This window comes from Kogia breviceps, chromosome 1 (genome assembly GCF_026419965.1).
Source record: "Kogia breviceps isolate mKogBre1 chromosome 1, mKogBre1 haplotype 1, whole genome shotgun sequence".
NCBI lineage: Eukaryota > Metazoa > Chordata > Mammalia > Artiodactyla > Physeteridae > Kogia > Kogia breviceps.
This window is the reverse complement of record NC_081310.1, coordinates 157,135,975-157,154,596: the sequence shown is the minus strand read 5'-3', so window position 1 is coordinate 157,154,596 and position 18,622 is coordinate 157,135,975. Positions and strand designations below refer to the sequence as shown.

At 41.6% G+C, this 18,622-nt stretch overlaps 1 protein-coding gene across 1 annotated transcript in view; it reads right to left on the bottom strand.

Moving 5' to 3' along the window:
* Nucleotides 1–18,622, bottom strand: part of YIPF1 (Yip1 domain family member 1) — a 35,589-nt gene that overhangs the window by 13,395 nt on the left and 3,572 nt on the right. Inside the window, exons 3-8 of the mRNA XM_059063417.2 lie at nucleotides 16,829–16,992; nucleotides 12,483–12,563; nucleotides 12,124–12,211; nucleotides 5,870–5,986; nucleotides 2,469–2,635; nucleotides 1,926–2,108 (exon numbers count right to left, since the gene is read on the bottom strand). Of these exons, the coding sequence (XP_058919400.1) occupies nucleotides 1,926–2,108; nucleotides 2,469–2,635; nucleotides 5,870–5,986; nucleotides 12,124–12,211; nucleotides 12,483–12,563; nucleotides 16,829–16,992 (800 nt within the window). The remainder of the gene's footprint in view (nucleotides 1–1,925; nucleotides 2,109–2,468; nucleotides 2,636–5,869; nucleotides 5,987–12,123; nucleotides 12,212–12,482; nucleotides 12,564–16,828; nucleotides 16,993–18,622) is intronic.

Here is an 18,622-nt window from a genome sequence, read left to right as displayed (position 1 = left end):
CCCAGGAAATATGAATCTCCCTGACAGATGAGGAAACCCAGGTTCTGAGTTCTGAGAGCCTAGGCTCTCTCTCAATGCTAAGCAGTTTGCAGCACAGTGCTCTTTCTACTTCATTATGATGCTCTCTTTTAGAAAGTTCCCAAGTAGCAAGATGGGCAGGTAAACCCTAACTTCTGTGTCATTTACCCCCAAAGGGAGGAGTAGGCATAGGAGGCAAAAGATCCTGGCCACAGGTACCAAATTAAAGGTGTTAATAACAACACCTCCCTGCTCCATAGCCCCTGCTCCATAGCCCCATTTGCCTTGCTCCTCTCTACTCTTTACAGAACCGAATACAGCAATGCCTTTCTCCTGCCTCCTTCCCCTCATCAACTTCTTAACAAGGTACATAACACACACACACACACACACACACACACACACACACACACACACACACTCAAAATTCAAAAGAGAGATGGGAAGACGCCAGTGAGAGGCATTATAGCGAGAGAGTTAGTCACAGTGCAAAGCACATTCTTCCTCAGCAGACAGGAGGGTCACAGGAAGGTCACAGCAGCATTTCTAGGCATCAGCCCAGAGATTCCAAGTGCCAGACATTAATAGTGTCACTCTGCTGTCTCCAGGGGTTAAAGCTTAGGCATATGTAAAATGCATGTCAACCAAGAACTTGGCACTTTTTATGAGACTTGTTCAATGACAAAGTACTGGGATCTTAGTAAAGCACTTAATGAGACCATGGTTGTCTACAGAAAATATTCAAGATCAAACAGTGCCAAAGAAATCTTTACTCCTGTAACTGCAAAGCCTGACCAAGGGTCTGGCCATGTGCTATGTGAACATCTTCCCGTGGGCAGCCATGACCTTAACATCCTTGGATTTGGCTTTTTTAAAAAACCTATGCCAGGCCTTGTTAAGGCCATGGGCAGCAATTTTTACACACAATGTGTACAGAAATTACAGAGAACATGTCTCCTTAGGATCAAAGGAAAGGGATCTAATTTATGGGCATTTATGGGACAAATTCCATGTTAAGTGCTTTATATGTGTTATTTTATTTTATCCTCAGAACAACCCTCTGTGGCAAGAACTATTATACCCACGTTACAGATTAAGAGATTCAGAGAAGTTAGGTTCCCTGCCCAAGCTCATACAGCCAGTGAGTGACACAGCTGGTCTTCAATCTGGGCCTGTCTGACTCAAGAGCACATGTTTTCCCTAAAAAGATACCTAAACACATTAATTCAAACTTTTTTTTTTTTTTTTTTTGCGGTACGCTGGCCTCTCACTGTTGTGGCCTCTCCCGTTGCGGAGAACAGGCTCCGGACGCACCGGCTCAGCGGCCATGGCTCACGGGCCCAGCCGCTCCGCAGCATGTGGGATCTTCCCGGACCGGGGCACGAACCTGCGTCCCCTGCATCGGCAGGCGGACTCTCAACCACTGCGCCACCAGGGAAGCCCCAAACATTGTTTTTTTGTTTGTTTGTTTGTTTTTTCCAAACATTGTTTTAAATGTTGTTCATCTTAAAGATAACTTTTTCCTATTTTGACTTCATTCTCGAGCTTTCGACCTATGAAACGCTGAATTTCAAAACTCTTTCTGAGTCTGTGCAAAAAACCAGTAAAAGCATCCAGAGGTGGAACACCCGCCCCCCGGACCCTCCGCTCCCCAGCTCTATATGTAGACACTCATCCACCCCTACTTCCTCTGGCCAGACACCAAATCTCAACCAAACTTCAGAATTTAGGTGAAGTCAGAGATTATAATCAAATTCTCATGACTATTATTTCTCATCTAGGACAGTCTATTTAAAATGATATTTATTTCATGGAGCCAATTTTTAAAGAACCGTGGTGTCTAACAGTTTGAGGTCTTAGCATTTGCATCTAAAGTGCACCGGAAGAGCATCGGAATGAGACCATACCAGGCAGCCCACAGAAAGCAGCATGTGAAGCAACACAATCGTCACAATTGTGGCCAATGCGATGCGTCGGTTGTCCTCACGAACTGCTGGCCAAAATGTCATTGCCAAGACAGAGCCTGAGATGCCCAGGGCAATCATAACTAGAATCCAGCGGACCACTCTCTGGGGGATGATCCACAGTATCTGAAAGAAAAGGAGGGCGGGGAGGGTTTGGGGGAGGCATTCAGTGAGGCATTTGTTTGTTCCAGGCACCCGTGTTCATAAAGGTCCAGGAGCCTGTCAGCAGCTGGGCCTTCACTGCCACTCAGGTTTCCCAGACCAGCCCAGAGAAATGCCACCAGCGTGCAGACTGAGGGGAACGCTTTCCTAACAAAGGGCTCAAGATCCAGGGAAGGCACTTGGCTCCCCGGCTTCCATTCCCACTAAACTTCTAAATGCAAGGGGTATTTTTCAGATGCACATCAGTGTTAGGCTAGAAATAATGAAGCTAGTTGAATTTTCCGCTAAGAACAGGGTCTCACTCAGAATCAGTGTGGTACTTACCGCCGTGGGGATATAAATGAAGAGTGAATATCCATAGACGCACACAATCTCCAAAAATGAATAGGAAACGATGTTCATAACTTTACTGTTTCTCCACACAAGGAAACCCCAGAGTGCAAGAGGAACCAGCCAGGCATAGGCATAGATGACTGTGGCTGCGATAGACACTGAGGGAGGGAGGACACAAGTTTTAATTCCACCATGCCTTTAATGCACTGTCACGGCACTTCCGGTACCTGCTGGACTTCCTGAAGGAGTGTCCACCTGCCTCACTGGATCAGGGGATCATGTCTTACTCGTCTCAACCCCTGAGCCTGGCACAGTACCCAACAAGCAGTAGGTGCTCTATAAATGTGCTGAATCCATGCCCCTTTAGCATTTGTGTTTGTGGTGATGACCAGTAGTCTTTCCTATGGTTTCTATAATTCACTTAATAACTAACAACTAATAGTATTAAACAACTGAATTATGCAACTGAAATACTTCCAAGGGCCACACTGCAAGTGTTTGAATACACAGAACATTTCAATCAAATACAAGTCAACTATCCCCTCGGAAGAACACATCTTCCTTCCTAATATAACAAGAGCTGACACTGATTTCTTTAGCAAATTCATGAAAATGACCTGGGTTCAGATTAACTTGTTCTACGTGCTACTTAGAGTTCCTTCTGTCTCTGAAATAGGGAGTTCCAGCTCACCGATGAATTGCTTGGAATAGTCTCCAGTTCCACTTTCTTCTTTAAATAATTCGGTCTCTGTGGTGTAAATGCTACTTAGCGGCTCCTCAGAGGAGCAATGCTCAGTGTATTACTTACTGTCCCTCCGTCCCCCTCCTCTAGCAACACGCCCTAGAGGATTCGTCCTCCCTCTTCTGGAGTGGAGGATCATAAATGGCTCAGTCCGCAACACCAGCCCTTCCCAGATGAAAGTCACCAGGTAATCCACTGAACGCTCCTGACAAGAACAAAGGCACTCCTAGCAACTACAGTCAGACTCTGGGTAAGATATGTGATTGTCCAAAACATTTTCAGCTCCCAGAGCAGTTTTTTTTAACATGGGGAACTCCAGCATTAAGCCAAATGTAATTTTGCTGATATACTGCCTTTTTCTTGAATAACTAAAGGGAGGGTAAGGGAATTGCTACAGTGACTACAGCTGTACACTGGGTGTCACAGAGTGCTTTACTGAGAGGTAACGTTGTTCAACAGTCAGAGCTACAGACTGTATATGCAGACTCTAATCCTAGCTCTGCCACTTACAGCTGAGTAGACTTGGGTGGTGAGTTACTTAACCTTCCTGCCTCTCATCTATAAAATGGGAATAATAACAGTACACTACCTTATAAGATTATTAGGAGAATTCAATGAGTAAAAACAGGTATATTTAGAACACTGATTGATAAATAATAAACGCCCAATCAAGAATAAGCTTTTTATATTGTTAACTGATATATAAACACATTATTTCATATAATCTATATCTTTATTTTAGAGATGTGGAAACAGGATCAGAGAGCTAAGTGGTTTGGTTAGGGTCAAATAATTAATAAGTGGTAGAAGTGGGACATGACCTTGGATGCATGACTTATAATCTTTACATAAAATGGAAAAATATTTATTGATCGAGTCAACGACTATCTTACTGGCACATACATCCCATGACTCCCTGATACTGGGATGCCCAGCCAAACAGGATAAGAACAGACAAGAACCCCTGACCCCTGCCCTCCCCCCTCCCCCCACAGCTTCCACACCCTCAGGCAGGGTGATTCACTCCTCTTCTCTGTCAATATACCTCTACAGACTTCTGATATAGAAATTAACACATACCATTTATTACAGCAATATCCATTTACCTGTTTTTCTTTACCTAACCACTGAGCTACTTGAAGGCATATTGATAGTTCATGGATAACATTTATTGAGTTAAACTTAAACCAAGGTTACGTGACAAATGGAGTTGGGACTGAATCCAGGTCTGACTCCATAATGGAGGAGAGAAGAAGGGAAAATGGGCACGGAGGGTAGAGGGGAGGAAAGGAAGGCTACATGGACATACACACAGGTAAATACATTTCTCTACAGACACACAGATATGTGTACATACATATATAGCATTCGTTAATTTTACTGAACTCTTTTTGTACAAGGCACTGTTCTAACCTCTTTACATACATCACTTCTTTATTCTTACAATAGCCCTATAATATAGGTATTCTTATTCCCATTTCACTGATAAGGAATCTGAGGCCAAGAGAGATCAAATAATTTGCCCAGCAAAGTAGAAGGTAGTGAATGGTGGAGCTGGAGCGTGAAGCCGACGGCCTGGTTCCCGAGCCCACACTCTAATACAGCCTTTCAATGGGAGAGCAGGCCAGAAGGGACGGAAGGAGGGAAGGAGAGAATGGAGAAAGTGGCACAGGCCAATCTCCTGCAGAGCCAAACACCTCCAACTTGGGGGGGGCTGACATCTGCAAATCCCTCAAAGCTGTTTGGTTGGGCTTCCCTGGTGGCGCAGTGGTTGAGAATCCGCCTGCCAATGCAGGAGACACGGGTTCGTGCCCTGGTCCGGGAAGATCCCACATGCCGCGGAGCAACTAAGCCCGTGAGCCATGGCCGTGTGCTCCGCAACGGGAGAGGCCACAGCAGTGAGAGGCCCGCATACCGCAAAAAAAAAAAAAAAAAAAAAAAAAAAAAAAAAAAAAAAAAAAAAAGCTGTTTGGTTATTTTTCCCCAGCTATCCAATACTGCCACAAGAAAGGATGTTTTAAAATAATAATGTCATCCACAAGCCCATCATTAGGACACGTTCACTTCTGCATTTTCCCTTCTAGGCCCTGACCATTTGCAAACTTCTCTTTAACAAAGTTGCTAGCAGCACTGGCCTAAGTTTGGATTATGAGTTTTCCATGTTGCTCTAAGTGCTTCATAATTAATGGCTACAGACCCAGCTAGTTGAGTCATCGTGCCTTAAATAACAACGCCCCTATTGTTTCCAACATTTGGATAATACAAATAATGCTACAGTGGAGACTTTCATGCACACTGCTTTTTACTTATTTTGTACATTTTTCTTTGGATAAATTCCGATTGCTATGGGGTCTTGCCTTACAGTTTTCCAAAAGAGTATATGGTTTCACAATACTGAATTTACTTAATGCCACTGAACTGTACACTTTAAAATGGTTAAAACGGTACATTGTAGGTTATATATATTTTACCACAATAGAAAATAAAAAGACTATGTGGATTTATGTAGACAGATGATTAATTTTGAGCCCTTAAATACAGAAAAAAAGGGCTGCAGGACCTACAGACAGGCGTCTAAGAGCTCAGTGGGTAAAAAGAACTCACAGTTACCAACTAACAGCATTCCAAATGAGTCAAGCTATTCACCAACCTTTTCGGAATTCGGGCACATAATGGTATGTCTTCCTTCCCAGATGGATTAAGAAGTTGGAAAGATTCCCACTAATTGCTATGGCAAAGACCAACGTGGCACATATCCAAAAGGGGCCTGCAAAGCAAACCAGAAAATTCAGACAAGAAAATGAAGAACCAGCTTTTAGGCTCTCACAAAACAATTTCTTATCTCCCTCACCCTATTCATGTGAGGTGAATATGAATTTTAGATGGAATCTAAAGGGAAGGGAAAATGAATTTTAGATGGAAACAGTACTCGTTTAGTGGGGATTTTCTTTTTTAAAAGGTCAAACATGCAACTCAGTAATTGGCTGCCTTAAAGACAAGGGGGACTGAAATGCACAGACCAAAACACCTTCCATGATTAGATGAATAAAGACACTGATTTCTTATAGTTTCTTTTATTGGAGGATCATCCAAAAAAAATTCATGGACATTTTGTTAAACCTTCACCATCAGGATACAGGAAGCAAAGGTTACTTCCTTTCCATAAGTACCAAATGTTAATGCCAGAGAAAAATATTTTAAATCAGATAGGTCCTTTGTTGTCTAGATAGAAGAGCAGGGCAAGCAGAACACTTTAGGAAAGGGTTCATTTAATCTAACAAATCACTGTGTATGTGTAGGTGTGTCTTTATTTTTTTCTTTCTTTTTAATCAAAAAGTAATCTATGCACATAGTTCAGTGTTCAAAAGGCACAAAAAGGGAATATAGAGAAAAGTAAAATTCCTTTCCTCTCTGTTCCCTAGCTATGCATTTTGCTTCCAGAGAGCTCACCACTGTAACCAGTTTCTGGTGAATCCTGCCAGAGATTCCTATACACATATAAGCAAATGCATATTTGTGTGAGTGTGAGTGTGTGTGTGTGTGCACACGCTTTATACAAACGCTAACAAGCATATGTATTTCCACCTTATTATGTTCTGGAGATTCTACTATAGCTATTCATAAAAATCAGCTAATTCCTTTTTAGTGATTATAAAAAATTCCACTAAGTGGATGAGTGCACCATGCTTTGTAAATCCCTTTCATCATTTCGCTTGATTTCATGAACACCATCCTTGTTTCTCCCATCTAGAAAAAGGACTATTAGAACAAATACAATTTTAGAATTTAGAGATTTTAAAAAATTTTATGAATTTCAATTTCACTAATATTCTGCAATATCTTTTGGGATAACTGCAGGCACCTTGACATATAAAATTAAGAAAATTATTGTGTTGGGGGAGATAACTAGCAGAAATGGATGAGCACTTTTCTAAGTCAAGTTGCTTCCTTAAGGTGGGAAAGGGAGCACAGGCACTTGCCTGGGAGGCTCCAAAGAGCCACCAACATCAGCTTCCCAAGGAGTGCCATTTACTCACTAGCCTGCAGGCGCTCTGACATAGCCAAGGATTAGATCCTGTTCACTGTATTATTCTGAGTGACTAACACATAAAATATTTAACAACAACAACAACAAAAACCCTACAACCAACAACAATAATTTTTAAATCCCCCAAAGCTTTATTGAACAAATGAACAAAACTGACGTGTTGTTGATGGGCTGAGACCATCAAAGCATGCGACCACAAGTGATCAAAATATTAGAGTACCCATAACCAGAAAGCAGAGACTATCGGATCCTGTCAGCCATTATTTACTAAATACCTACTATCCTCTGGGCCCTGGGCTGGCACTGGGGACACAATGATGTGTGACAGACACAGTTGCTGCCTCTGGTGCACTCAGGCACACAGGAAGCTTAGCCTCTAGAGAAACACAACCACCTGCTTGGCCCCTAGAGAAACACAACCACCAGGCCTGCCACAATGCTTCATTCTGTCTCCTTTCTTCCTCGTTCCTGCCAAATTCCTAATCTAATTATGGGGTGGAGTGGGAGGGAGTGTTAATTTAGTTTGTATTGTGCATTTTATGTTACAAAATATTTCTAACATACAGAAAAGCCCCCAAATGATAAAACAAACACTGGTATACCCATCATGCCTCTTTTTCAATTCTTTCTAATGCTGTCATACTACTTATATCTTTCTACAACACGCTTTTTTTTTAATTGACTATCGTTCTGAGATGTATCCATGTTGATGCTTCTGGATCATATTCATTTCTAAAACCTACAAAATTCCGTATATGAACACACCATAATTTACTGATCCATTCTCCTGCTGATGAATATTTTGGTCATTTCTAAATATTTGCTATTACAAGCAATGCTGAGGCAATGAATAATAATATTCTTCTACATGCCTTCTTGTATATATGTGAGTTTCTCTAAGACTATTTATCTAGGAGTAGAACTGCTAAGTTGTAGGGTATGAGAATCTTCAAACTGCTCCAATTTGTGGCACCAGTTACATACTCACCCACATTATACAAAAGTTCCCCTTGCTCCACATTCTTGGCAACAGTTGGTATCAATGTTTATGAAAAGCTGACTTAGAGTAGGTCATTCCTCTGTTCAGACCCTTCGATGGCATCTCACTCAAGCAAAAGCCGAAGTCTTCACTTGCTTACAAGACCCTACATGATGTGCCCCTCCACACTGTCCCTCTGACCTCAGCCACTAGACACCCTTGTTCACTTTGGCCCAGTCACACTAGACTCTTCACTGTTCTTTGAGCACATGAGGCAAGTTCCTGCCTCAGGGCCTTTGCACGTGCTGTTTCAAATGCTCTTCCCTGAGATACCTATATGTACCAATTCCTTCAGGCATTTACTCAAATAAATATAAAAAATTTTTAATTTCAAATCCACCCACCTATACAAACATTTACTGTCTTTCTTCTCTGCTTTTAAATTTTCACCTTTGCATTTATCACTAGCACACTATGTATTGATATTTTACCTATTTTCTTTGTCTGTTGTTAAACTTAGATTATAAACTCCCTCAGGGAAGGGATTTTTGTCTGTTTTATTTACTACTGTACCTCCAGTGCCTAGAAGAGTAAGTGTTCCATGTTTGTTGAATTAACTGAATGAATGAATGAAGACAAGCCAATTTGTATGCTTGCTAAAATAATGGACATAAATAATATCCTGTTTATAAATTTTTATTTCAGGTAGGGATAACTATCTTTTCATATATTTATTGGCCATTTGGGTTTCCTTTTCTTTGAATTGCTCATTTTCCCCCAGAACTTATACTTGGTTTTATTCTCATAATCGGTAGGCATCCTACATGTACACCTGCTTTGCATCCTTTGTGGGTTATGTGCATTGAAATATTATCTGTGGTCTGTGGTTTATTTATTTATTTATTTTTTACCTTGCTTATGGTTTATTTTGTGGTGTAGAAATTTTTATTTATTTTTTTGGCTGTGTTAGATCTTCATTGCCGTGCACGGGCTTTCTCTAGTTGCGGTGAGCGGGGGCTACTCTTCGATGTGGTGTGTGGGCTTCTCATTGCGGTGGCTTCTCTTGTTGAGGAGCACGGGCTCTAGGCGCGCAGGCTTCAGTAGCTGTGGCAGGTGGGCTCAGTAGTTGTGGCTCGCGGGCTCTAGAGCTCAGGCTCAGTAGCTGTGGCGCATGGGCTTAGCTGCTCCACGGCATGTGGGATCTTCCCGGGCCAGGGCTCGAACCCATGTCCCTTGCATTGGCAGGCAGATTCTTAACCACTGCACTACCAGGGAAGCCCAGAAATATTAAATTTTAGTTTAAATGTAGTCAAATTCATCAGTCTTTCCCTCAGATTCTGCAGACTGGCTCTTCTGTCATCTTGTTCCTGACCACTTTCCTCCAACCCACCCCACGAGGCCCAGCCCTCTCTGCTAGAAAACACTTTACCGATATTGTACCTTCTTTTTTTAACCATGTCTATGGGCTCATGAGATTAATAGTGCTGTGGGAAGAAGGATGCTTTGGGTTCATATCCTGGCCTTGTCACGAGAGACAGCCAAACACAGTGATGAAGAATATGGATTATGAGCTACGGTGCTGATTTGAATCCTCCACCACTTACTAGCTGTGTGATCTTAGGCCAGTTGCTAGACTTCTATGCGACACAGTGTCTTCATCTATACAATGGGGATAATAATAGTACCTACCTCATAAAGTTGGGGTTATTATGAGGATTACATGAGTTAATACAGGTTGTTCCCTAATAACAGTGTCTGGCATATATCAAGCATTCTATGTGTGTTTGCTATTATTATTGTTGTTGTTGCTAACTCTGTGACTATGGGCAGGCTGTCCTCCCCAAAGCTCAATTTTTCTCTTCTGTAAGATAAACCTACCTTGGAGCGTGGGAAATAAAACAGTGTAACACAGTAAAACAGTGCTGAACTCCATGCTTGGCACCTGTTAGGTGCTCAACAAACACTGGGTCCCTCTCTTCTTTCTCCTTGGGGATGGAGATCATGACTTTATCTTTGAATCCTCAGTCTCTAGCACAAAATAAGGTGCTCAAAAATTGTCTGAATACCTACTCTGTGCCAGGCCCTCTGCCAGGTGCTGACGACATGGATTCCTCAGACACAGAGTCTGCTTCTCAAGAAGTTCTCAGGCTAGAAGTAAGGATGTATGAGAGCTAGAAAGAAATGCCACCTTAGCAACCTTTAGCGGAGAGGCCTGAGCCAAGGCAATGGTTTTCACACTATGCTCACCGGAGCTCCAGGAATTCCATGGACATCTGGATGGAACTTCTGTGTCTGTCCCTGAGGGAGGAAGCTGAGTGGAAGGGAGACTTTCCTCAACCTACATCAGAGCTGCTCCACTTTGACTGGTTTTAAATATTGGACATCCGTGCCATTTGATGAAAACGTTCTATAGCTTAAACACACCAGTCTAATAGAATAAATGGGGGCTTTTACATAAAACTAAACTAGGAGCTAGTTCTACTTTTTTTTGGGGGGGGTGGGGCATGCTGTGTGACTTGTGGGATCTTAGTTCCAGGAGCTGAACCCATGGCCCCTGCAGTGGAAGCTCACAGTCCTACCCACTGGACCACCAGGGAATTCCCTACTTTTACTTTTTAACTGATGTATAGTTGATTTACAATATTACATAAGTTTCAAGTGTACAACACAGTGAGTCACAATTTTTAAAGGTTACATTCCATTTATAGTTATGATAAAATATTTGCTATATTCCCTGTGCTGCAGAGTATATCCTTACAGCTTATTTATTTTATACTTAACTAGTTTGTACCTCTTAATCTCCTACCCCTTATCTTGCCCCTCCTCCCTTCCCTCTACCCACTGGTGACTACTAGTTTGTTCTCTATATCTGTGAGTCTGTATCTTTTTTGTTAGATTCACTAGTTTGTTTTAGTGTTTAGATTCCACATATAAGTGATACCATATAGCATTTGTCTTTCTCTGTCTGACATAGTTCACTAAGCATTAACACCCTCCAAGTTCATCCATGATGTTGCAAATCCCAGTTTTAGTTTTCTCACATGGAAAACAGGGATAAGAGCACTTAATACATAGCCTTGTTGAAAAGGATTAAAGAGTGTATGTGGTGATTGGCACACAATAGATTCTCCTGAATTCCTTCTCCTCTTATAATCAACAAGTATAATCACTCTAAAACTTAATGTTTAGGATTGAGCATATATATTACTGAATCCCACAGAGCACCAGCTTCCTCTTTTGAAAAACGGGGATAATAATACCTACCCAAAGGTTGATGCAAGAATTAAGTGTGCCCGCGTGCACCAAGTCTTTCGTACAGCACCTGCGCACAGAAGCACTCAGAGCCGCTGGCTCTCTTCTCCCCTCAAACACAGGCCACCGTTGTTGGAACCCTTTCCTTCAGGATCACTAGATGGACCTCTGACCCCTTCTCGGATAGAAGGGAGGTCGGAATGACATTATCCCCGGCCCATCCTCTTACAGACTTTCAAGAGGAAGCCAGCCTGTGCAGAGCTGGAACTCAGCACATCATGAATAAGCGTGAGAGAAGCTCCTCCACACTCACCCCCATCACGAAATCCTCTAAAATTAAAATCAACAATCTCCTCTTACACAAGTGATTTAATTTGTCTTGAATTTATACTGTCATTTGAAGACTTTCAAAGGACATACTATTACTCGTCATCAGCGCATTAATAGAACATACAATTGCATCTTCTCCAAATTCTTTGCAACAGTTGCTACCAAAGCTCAGAAGAGTCAAATAAAACACTGCATGCCCCACCAACAGTGCGCTTCTCCAACTTTCCAGGCAACCCACACACTCACCTGAGCTTAGCTGGGACATGGAAAAGAATCAAAACAGCACTGCACGTACCATAGAGATCTGGGTTGCTGCGGATATACAACCTCACAAAGTTTTTTCCTGGTATTGGCAAAAGAGACCCCTTTATTCTGTCAAAGACCTGCAAAACAGCACAGCAGTAAGTCTACTGAAGATTTTTTTCTTAAAGTTTAATAAGTTTGCACTGCAAAATTGAAACTCAGTGATTAGAGCTTTTATTATTTATTTAGTATTTTTTATTATTTCATTTAGTATTTTCAAATGCTAATTGACCTTTTACTTTTGAAGACCATATCCAGTATACAAACCCTTTCACATTACTCGATTGTTTAACCATAGAAGAAACAAGTCTGCATTATATGACAAAAGAAAGGTAAAACTGGTTTACAAACCTGGTAAGTGTCTACATCAAAGAATGTTTGATAGTACTCAAATGTCCAGAAGGGGGAGCTTTTCTTCTGTCCAGCAAGTAACTGTCAGAGGTAAAATAAAAAACGTTAATGAACACAGAAGCAATTTCCTTATTCTAGCTACCCAGAGAAAGAGAAAGAGAAAGAGAGAGGGTCTAAAGGAAAATCAAGATGTACGAAAGACCAAACTCTTCTGCATTCATCAATCAATCTTACCATAGCCATGCCCAATTCTCAGCCTGACATAAAAGCATCAGTTCTGAAGACACACCAAAAGGTTTCAAATCCTGGTCCCTCCACTAGGGGATGGCTTCATCAAATCACTAGACTCATCTCAGTCTTCTTTATATAAAAAGTACAGGTAACAAGATCTACCTTATAGGATAATAGGAAGGATTAGCTTAATTACTATGCAAAACAACAACACACACACAAACATGTACCTACAGAAGGCAGTCAGTGTAAATATCTTTTCCCCTTCCTCCACTTCAACATCCTCACTACTATCACCACCTGAATTCTCAAAAATCTGATATACTGACTCACTCTAAAGAATTAAAAACTTAAAATATACTGCTCTAACGAAAAACCAAAATCCCTATTTAGAAGAGGCGCACTAGGAGGGCCACACCTGTACCAAGAGCACAGATCTCTATAGAAGAATGCACGCCCCATGCCAGGAACTGTGACTGCCATCCTCAGATATCTGAAGAGGATTCATACAGCAAAAAGTACGGATGCACCCTAAGGACCTTTGCAAGACGATGGAAGGTACTATAAGCAGATATTTTTTGTACACTATAAAGGAAAAATTTTCCACCATTAAAGTTTTCTAAAAGCGGTAGGGGCTGCTTTACATGGTCATGAGCAGCCTGCTCCTAGAGGTATTCAAGTGCTGTCTTCCTGACATACCATGGACAGCGTTAATATCTTGAGAGGGAAGCTGAAATACAGTAAGTCCCCATATATGAACAAGTTCCATGCTGAGAGTGCGTTTGGAAATCCAATTTGTTCCTAAGTCCAACAAAGTTAGCCTAGGTACCCAACGAACACAATCAGCTATATAGTACTGCACTGTAATAGGTTTATAATACCTTTCACACAAATAATACATGAAAAAAAAACACAAAAAAATAAAGAAAACTTTTTTTTTTTTTTTTTTTGCGGTACGCGGACCTCTCACTGTTGTGGCCTCTCCCGTTGCGGAGCACAGGCTCCGGACGCGCAGGCTCAGCGGCCATGGCTCACGGGCCCAGCTGCTCTGCGACATGTGGGACCTTCCCGGACCGGGGCACGAACCCATGTTTCCTGCATCGGCAGGCAGACTCTCAACCACTGCGCCACCAGGGAAGTCCCAAGAAAACATTTTTAATCTTACAGTACAGAACCTTGAAAAGTACAGTAGTACAGTACAACAGCTGGCATACAGGGGCTGGCACCGAGTGAACAGGCAAGTAGAGTTACTGACTGGAGGAGGGGGAGGAGGTGGGAGATGGTAGAGCTGAAGGATCGTCAGCGATAGGAGATGGAGGGCAAGCTGCAATGTCACTCACGCCTGCCACTGATGGCACAGGTTCTGGTTCCTTGCTGGATTCCATTCTATCTACTCTCTTAAAAAAACGATACAGTGATGTCTGGGTAGTACTGTACCAGCTAAATCACCGCTGCTTTTACGCTTGCTTCTGGACATCCCAGGCTTGAAATAAAGATACTGTATTCTATCCAGTACTGTACAGTAAAGTTCACAAAAGCACAAACACTTGCAGAGGATGCACACATGTGACAATGCACGCCAGACACATGAACTAACTTACATGATTGGACATGCGAACACACGTTCGAATCTTGGAAAGTTCACAACTTGAAGGTTCATATGTAGGGGACTTACTGTAGAGGAAACTGTAGATTCTTTCCAACTCTAATATTACAAGATACTGAACACCAGAGACCCATGTTCCATAAGCTAGGTCAAGAAATTCTATCACTATCATAGAATATTGGTAACCTCTTCCCTATTCCCTGACGAAATTAAGATAATGGATAAAATGTTTTCAGTTTTAAGATATTTCTCCCCCATACATTTCTTCTTAAACTTTTGATGGCTGCTGTTGTTCAGTGTGATGGTAAATTTTATGTGTCAACTTGGCTGGGCCATGATGCCCAGATATTTGATCAAACATTGTTCTGGATGTTTCTGTAAGGGTGTTTTTGGATGAGCTTTACATTTAAATTGGTGGACTTTTTGAATAAAGCAGACTGCCCTCCATAATGTGGGTGGACCACAGCCAATCAGGTGAAGGCCTGAATAGAACCAAAGGCTGACCCCCTGAGCAAGACGGACTCCTCCAGCAGATGCCCTCAGACTTCATCTGCAATATCAGCTCTTCCTAGGTCTCCAGCACAATGCCTTTGGATTCAAATTCTCTTTCCTAAGTCTCCAGCCTGCCAGTATCCTCCATCAGATTTTGGACTCACCAAGCATCCACAGTCATGTGAACCAATTTTTAAGAAAGTAAATCTCTTTCTCTACATATACATATCCCATTGATCTATTTCTCTGGAGAACCGTAACTAATTAATACACTCAGTTATACTAAAAATCATTCCTGTATCCTGAGGGTGCGAACAACTTCGATAAGCACTTAACATACACTACTCTAATACAGAGGGACTCAGAGTGCCTTGGTTTAAAGTTCCATCTGCACCTGCCAGTTGTGTGTCCTGGGGCGAGTCACTCAAATTCTGTGCCTCAGGTTTCCCACTTACAAAATGAAGCTAAGAATAGTTCCTTGCATATAGGGTTGTTTTAAGGATTAAATGAGATGATCCAAGTAAGGAACTTTAAATGGTACCTGGCAGCTATTAAACACTGAATAAATATTAGCTGTTGTGATGATAATGATGACAATAGTCCATACACTATTTTCTTATATTTCCAATGAGGAAATCCAGGTTTAGGGAAATTAAAGGACCTTACCCAAGACCACAGAGCTATTACTACTGGCCAGACCTGGATTCAAACTCAGGCTCCTAAGTCTGAGCTCTTGCCACAATATCTAGTATACAGTGCTATTTAATTGGACATACACTTTGGTACTTACTTTGATATTTCATGGAGTTCCACAAAGAGCACTTGCCACTCCACTATTTCATGAGCCTGTGAACACACTGCTATAAACTGAGACTCCTCTAGTGAATCACGATCATGATCCATTTATAAAATATCACTAGAAATACTGTTTTTCTGGAATGCACCAACAGTGTACATGGAAGTAAATTAACAGCTCTGATATTCAAAATTCAACCAGATGCAGAAACCTAGAACTCTCCATAGCATCCTCCCTCTCTTCCTCACCCCTTTTCCACCAAGTCCTAGTGAGCCCATCTGCTAAACATCTGTATCCAGTTCTAGCTCAGGCCACTTCACCAGTCTCCTACCTGGTTTTCTGGCCTCTAGTCCGTCTCCCACCAATTCATACTCCACAGGGCCACTGTATCTAAAATATCTTTAAACGTATCTGGTCATATTGTTTAAAATCTTTCAATGGCTCCCAACAGTTTTTAGAACAGAATTCATACTCAGAGGGTTAAGTCCTTGCCTATCTGTGAGCCGCATCTCCTGTCTTCACCTATATTTTGCTCCCAACGTACATGAAGTTGGAAGATGTGCTTTCTGTACCATGTTCTTTCATGCCTCTGTGACTTCACCAAAACTGTTCCCTTTGCCCAGACCACCCTTCCACACCTTCTTTCCGGGTTCACCTATTCTTTCAACAAGATTCAGTTTAAGTGTCACTGCCTCCAGGAAGCCTTCTGTAACCCCCTTCTCTCTGCTCCCACAACCCCAGAGTGCTTCCCATGGGTAACAATGGTCTGTTTGCTTGTCTGTTTCTCCCCCAAGGCAGATTTACCTTGATTTACATCATTTACCTTCATGTCACCACTGCTTGGCATTCTACCTGGCACACAGGAGACAGCGAATAAATGCATGAATGTGGTTTTTAAAAGTTAAAAGAGTAAGCTGAGACGAAGTGAGATAGTGGCATAGACTTATATACACTACCAAATGTAAAATAGATAGCTAGTGGGAAGCAGCCGCATAGCACGGGGAGATCAGCTCAGTGCTCTGTGACCACCTAGAGGGATGGGATAGGGCAGGTGGGAGGGAGACGCAAGAGGGAGGAGATATGGCGATATATGTATATGTATAGCTGATTCACTTTGTTACAAAGCAGAAACTAACATACCATTGTAAAGCAATTATACTCCAATAAAGATGTTTTAAAAAAAGTTAAAAGAAAAAAACAATTTAAAAGACAAGTTCAAACCTCAGTTTTGTCAGAGTCATCATTTCCTAGTAATTCATCATCTTCTTCTCTCCCTGAGCCTCCTGGGGGTCCTGGCTGGTGTTTTGGGGTTTCACCAGGATCCTCGATGCTTATTGTGGTGGCATCTGGATTTACTGCTAGAGAAGTGGCTGTATCACCAAATTCTGAAATCAATTAGAGTACAAGGGTATCAGTGACCTTACCCACACTGGAAATGCCATACTTTTAATTTAATGACAAGCTGTTACAACCTCAGCTTTGCTATAGACCCTATCTGAGACAAGTGGCAAAAGGCTCTTAAAAAAAATCTCATCTAGAAATCAAGCTGACAAAGAAAAATGATTATGAAAACAACAGAATTTGAAGTCAGACCTGAATTTAGTCCTGGCTCAGCTACTTACTAAGTATTCAAGCCTGAGTAAGTAACTTAACCTCTATAAGCTTCAGTGTTCTCATCTATACGATGGGGAGAATAATATTTATTTTCAGGAATTTGGGGCAAGTTAGGAATAATACTTAAGTAAAGCCCTTAGCAGAGTGCCTGGCCCGTAGCAAGTAACCAATCTAACTCTCTCTTCTTTGACTCAAGTTCGAAAAAACTTAATGGAAGTTATTTTTTCCAATAAGTCCTATGTAATCACTACAGAAAACACGAGGACAAAAATGAAAGTAGAAACAACAGAATAAAAATCACTCTTAGCCCCATCCACATAAAAGCAAACACTATTAACTTTTGGTGTATTTCCTTTTCTCTATAGAGTAGATTCATGCCAGTGATGATCATTCACTCAACAAATATTTACTGCGTGCCTACAGTGTATCAAGTACTGATTTAGGATGTGACAGCACTATGTAAACAATGTTGTACCCTGCTCCATCTGCCAGGGATTATATAAAAAATTATTTTTTTCACATTATATCAGTCTTTAAAATGATCAGTTACGTGGCTACATAACAGTGCATCAGCTGGAGGCGGGAATAGTAGGAGAGAGACACCACAAGTTAACACAATTATTCCACTGTTATTGGATCTTTGGGTGCTTCTCGTTTTTCATTAGTACAAATAACACTCTAAGGAGCCTCTGTAAGGAGAAAGCTTTGGGGGTTATTGCCTTAGTATAAACACTATCAGTGTGATGAACAGGTCAAAGGGTACAGACCATTTTTAAGACTCTTGAGCCATACTGCTAAACTGTTCTCCAAAAGAACCTCACCTATTCATGTCCACCAGCAATGATTGTGACTTCCTGTCTCTGGGCATCCTAACAAACTTTATTTAGCCGCTCTTAGATAAAATTTAGGGCAGCTGTGGAATTTGGCAGGACTCAGGAAGGATGCCAGCAGGGCACCACTGTAACACTACAATCATGGCAGTAGGATGGGGCTCTTGGATAACCGAGCCCAATCTTACTGCCTTTCAGCTACGCAAATAGTTTTATGGAGAGAATTAAAGTGACTGAAATTAATAAGGTGGTTGATCCGTAACAATTACTCAAGCTTCAGTCTCCCATGTTTTGGCAGCATGAGGCTCTGGAATGAGAGGGTCCTCTGTTTAAGATAAGACTCTAGCACTCCATGACCTTGGGCAAATCACTCCATATCTCTGAGTCTCTGTTTCTTCAACTATAAAAAGTAGAAAATACTTATCTCGCAGAGATTTTGAGGATGATATGAGGTAATAATAAATACTGTTATCGCTATCGTTTACTGACTGGACAGGGCACTGACATTTAAAAAGATGGTTATAACTTTGCCTGAGGGAATCAGTCCAAGGAAGATATATTTAAGTTTCAT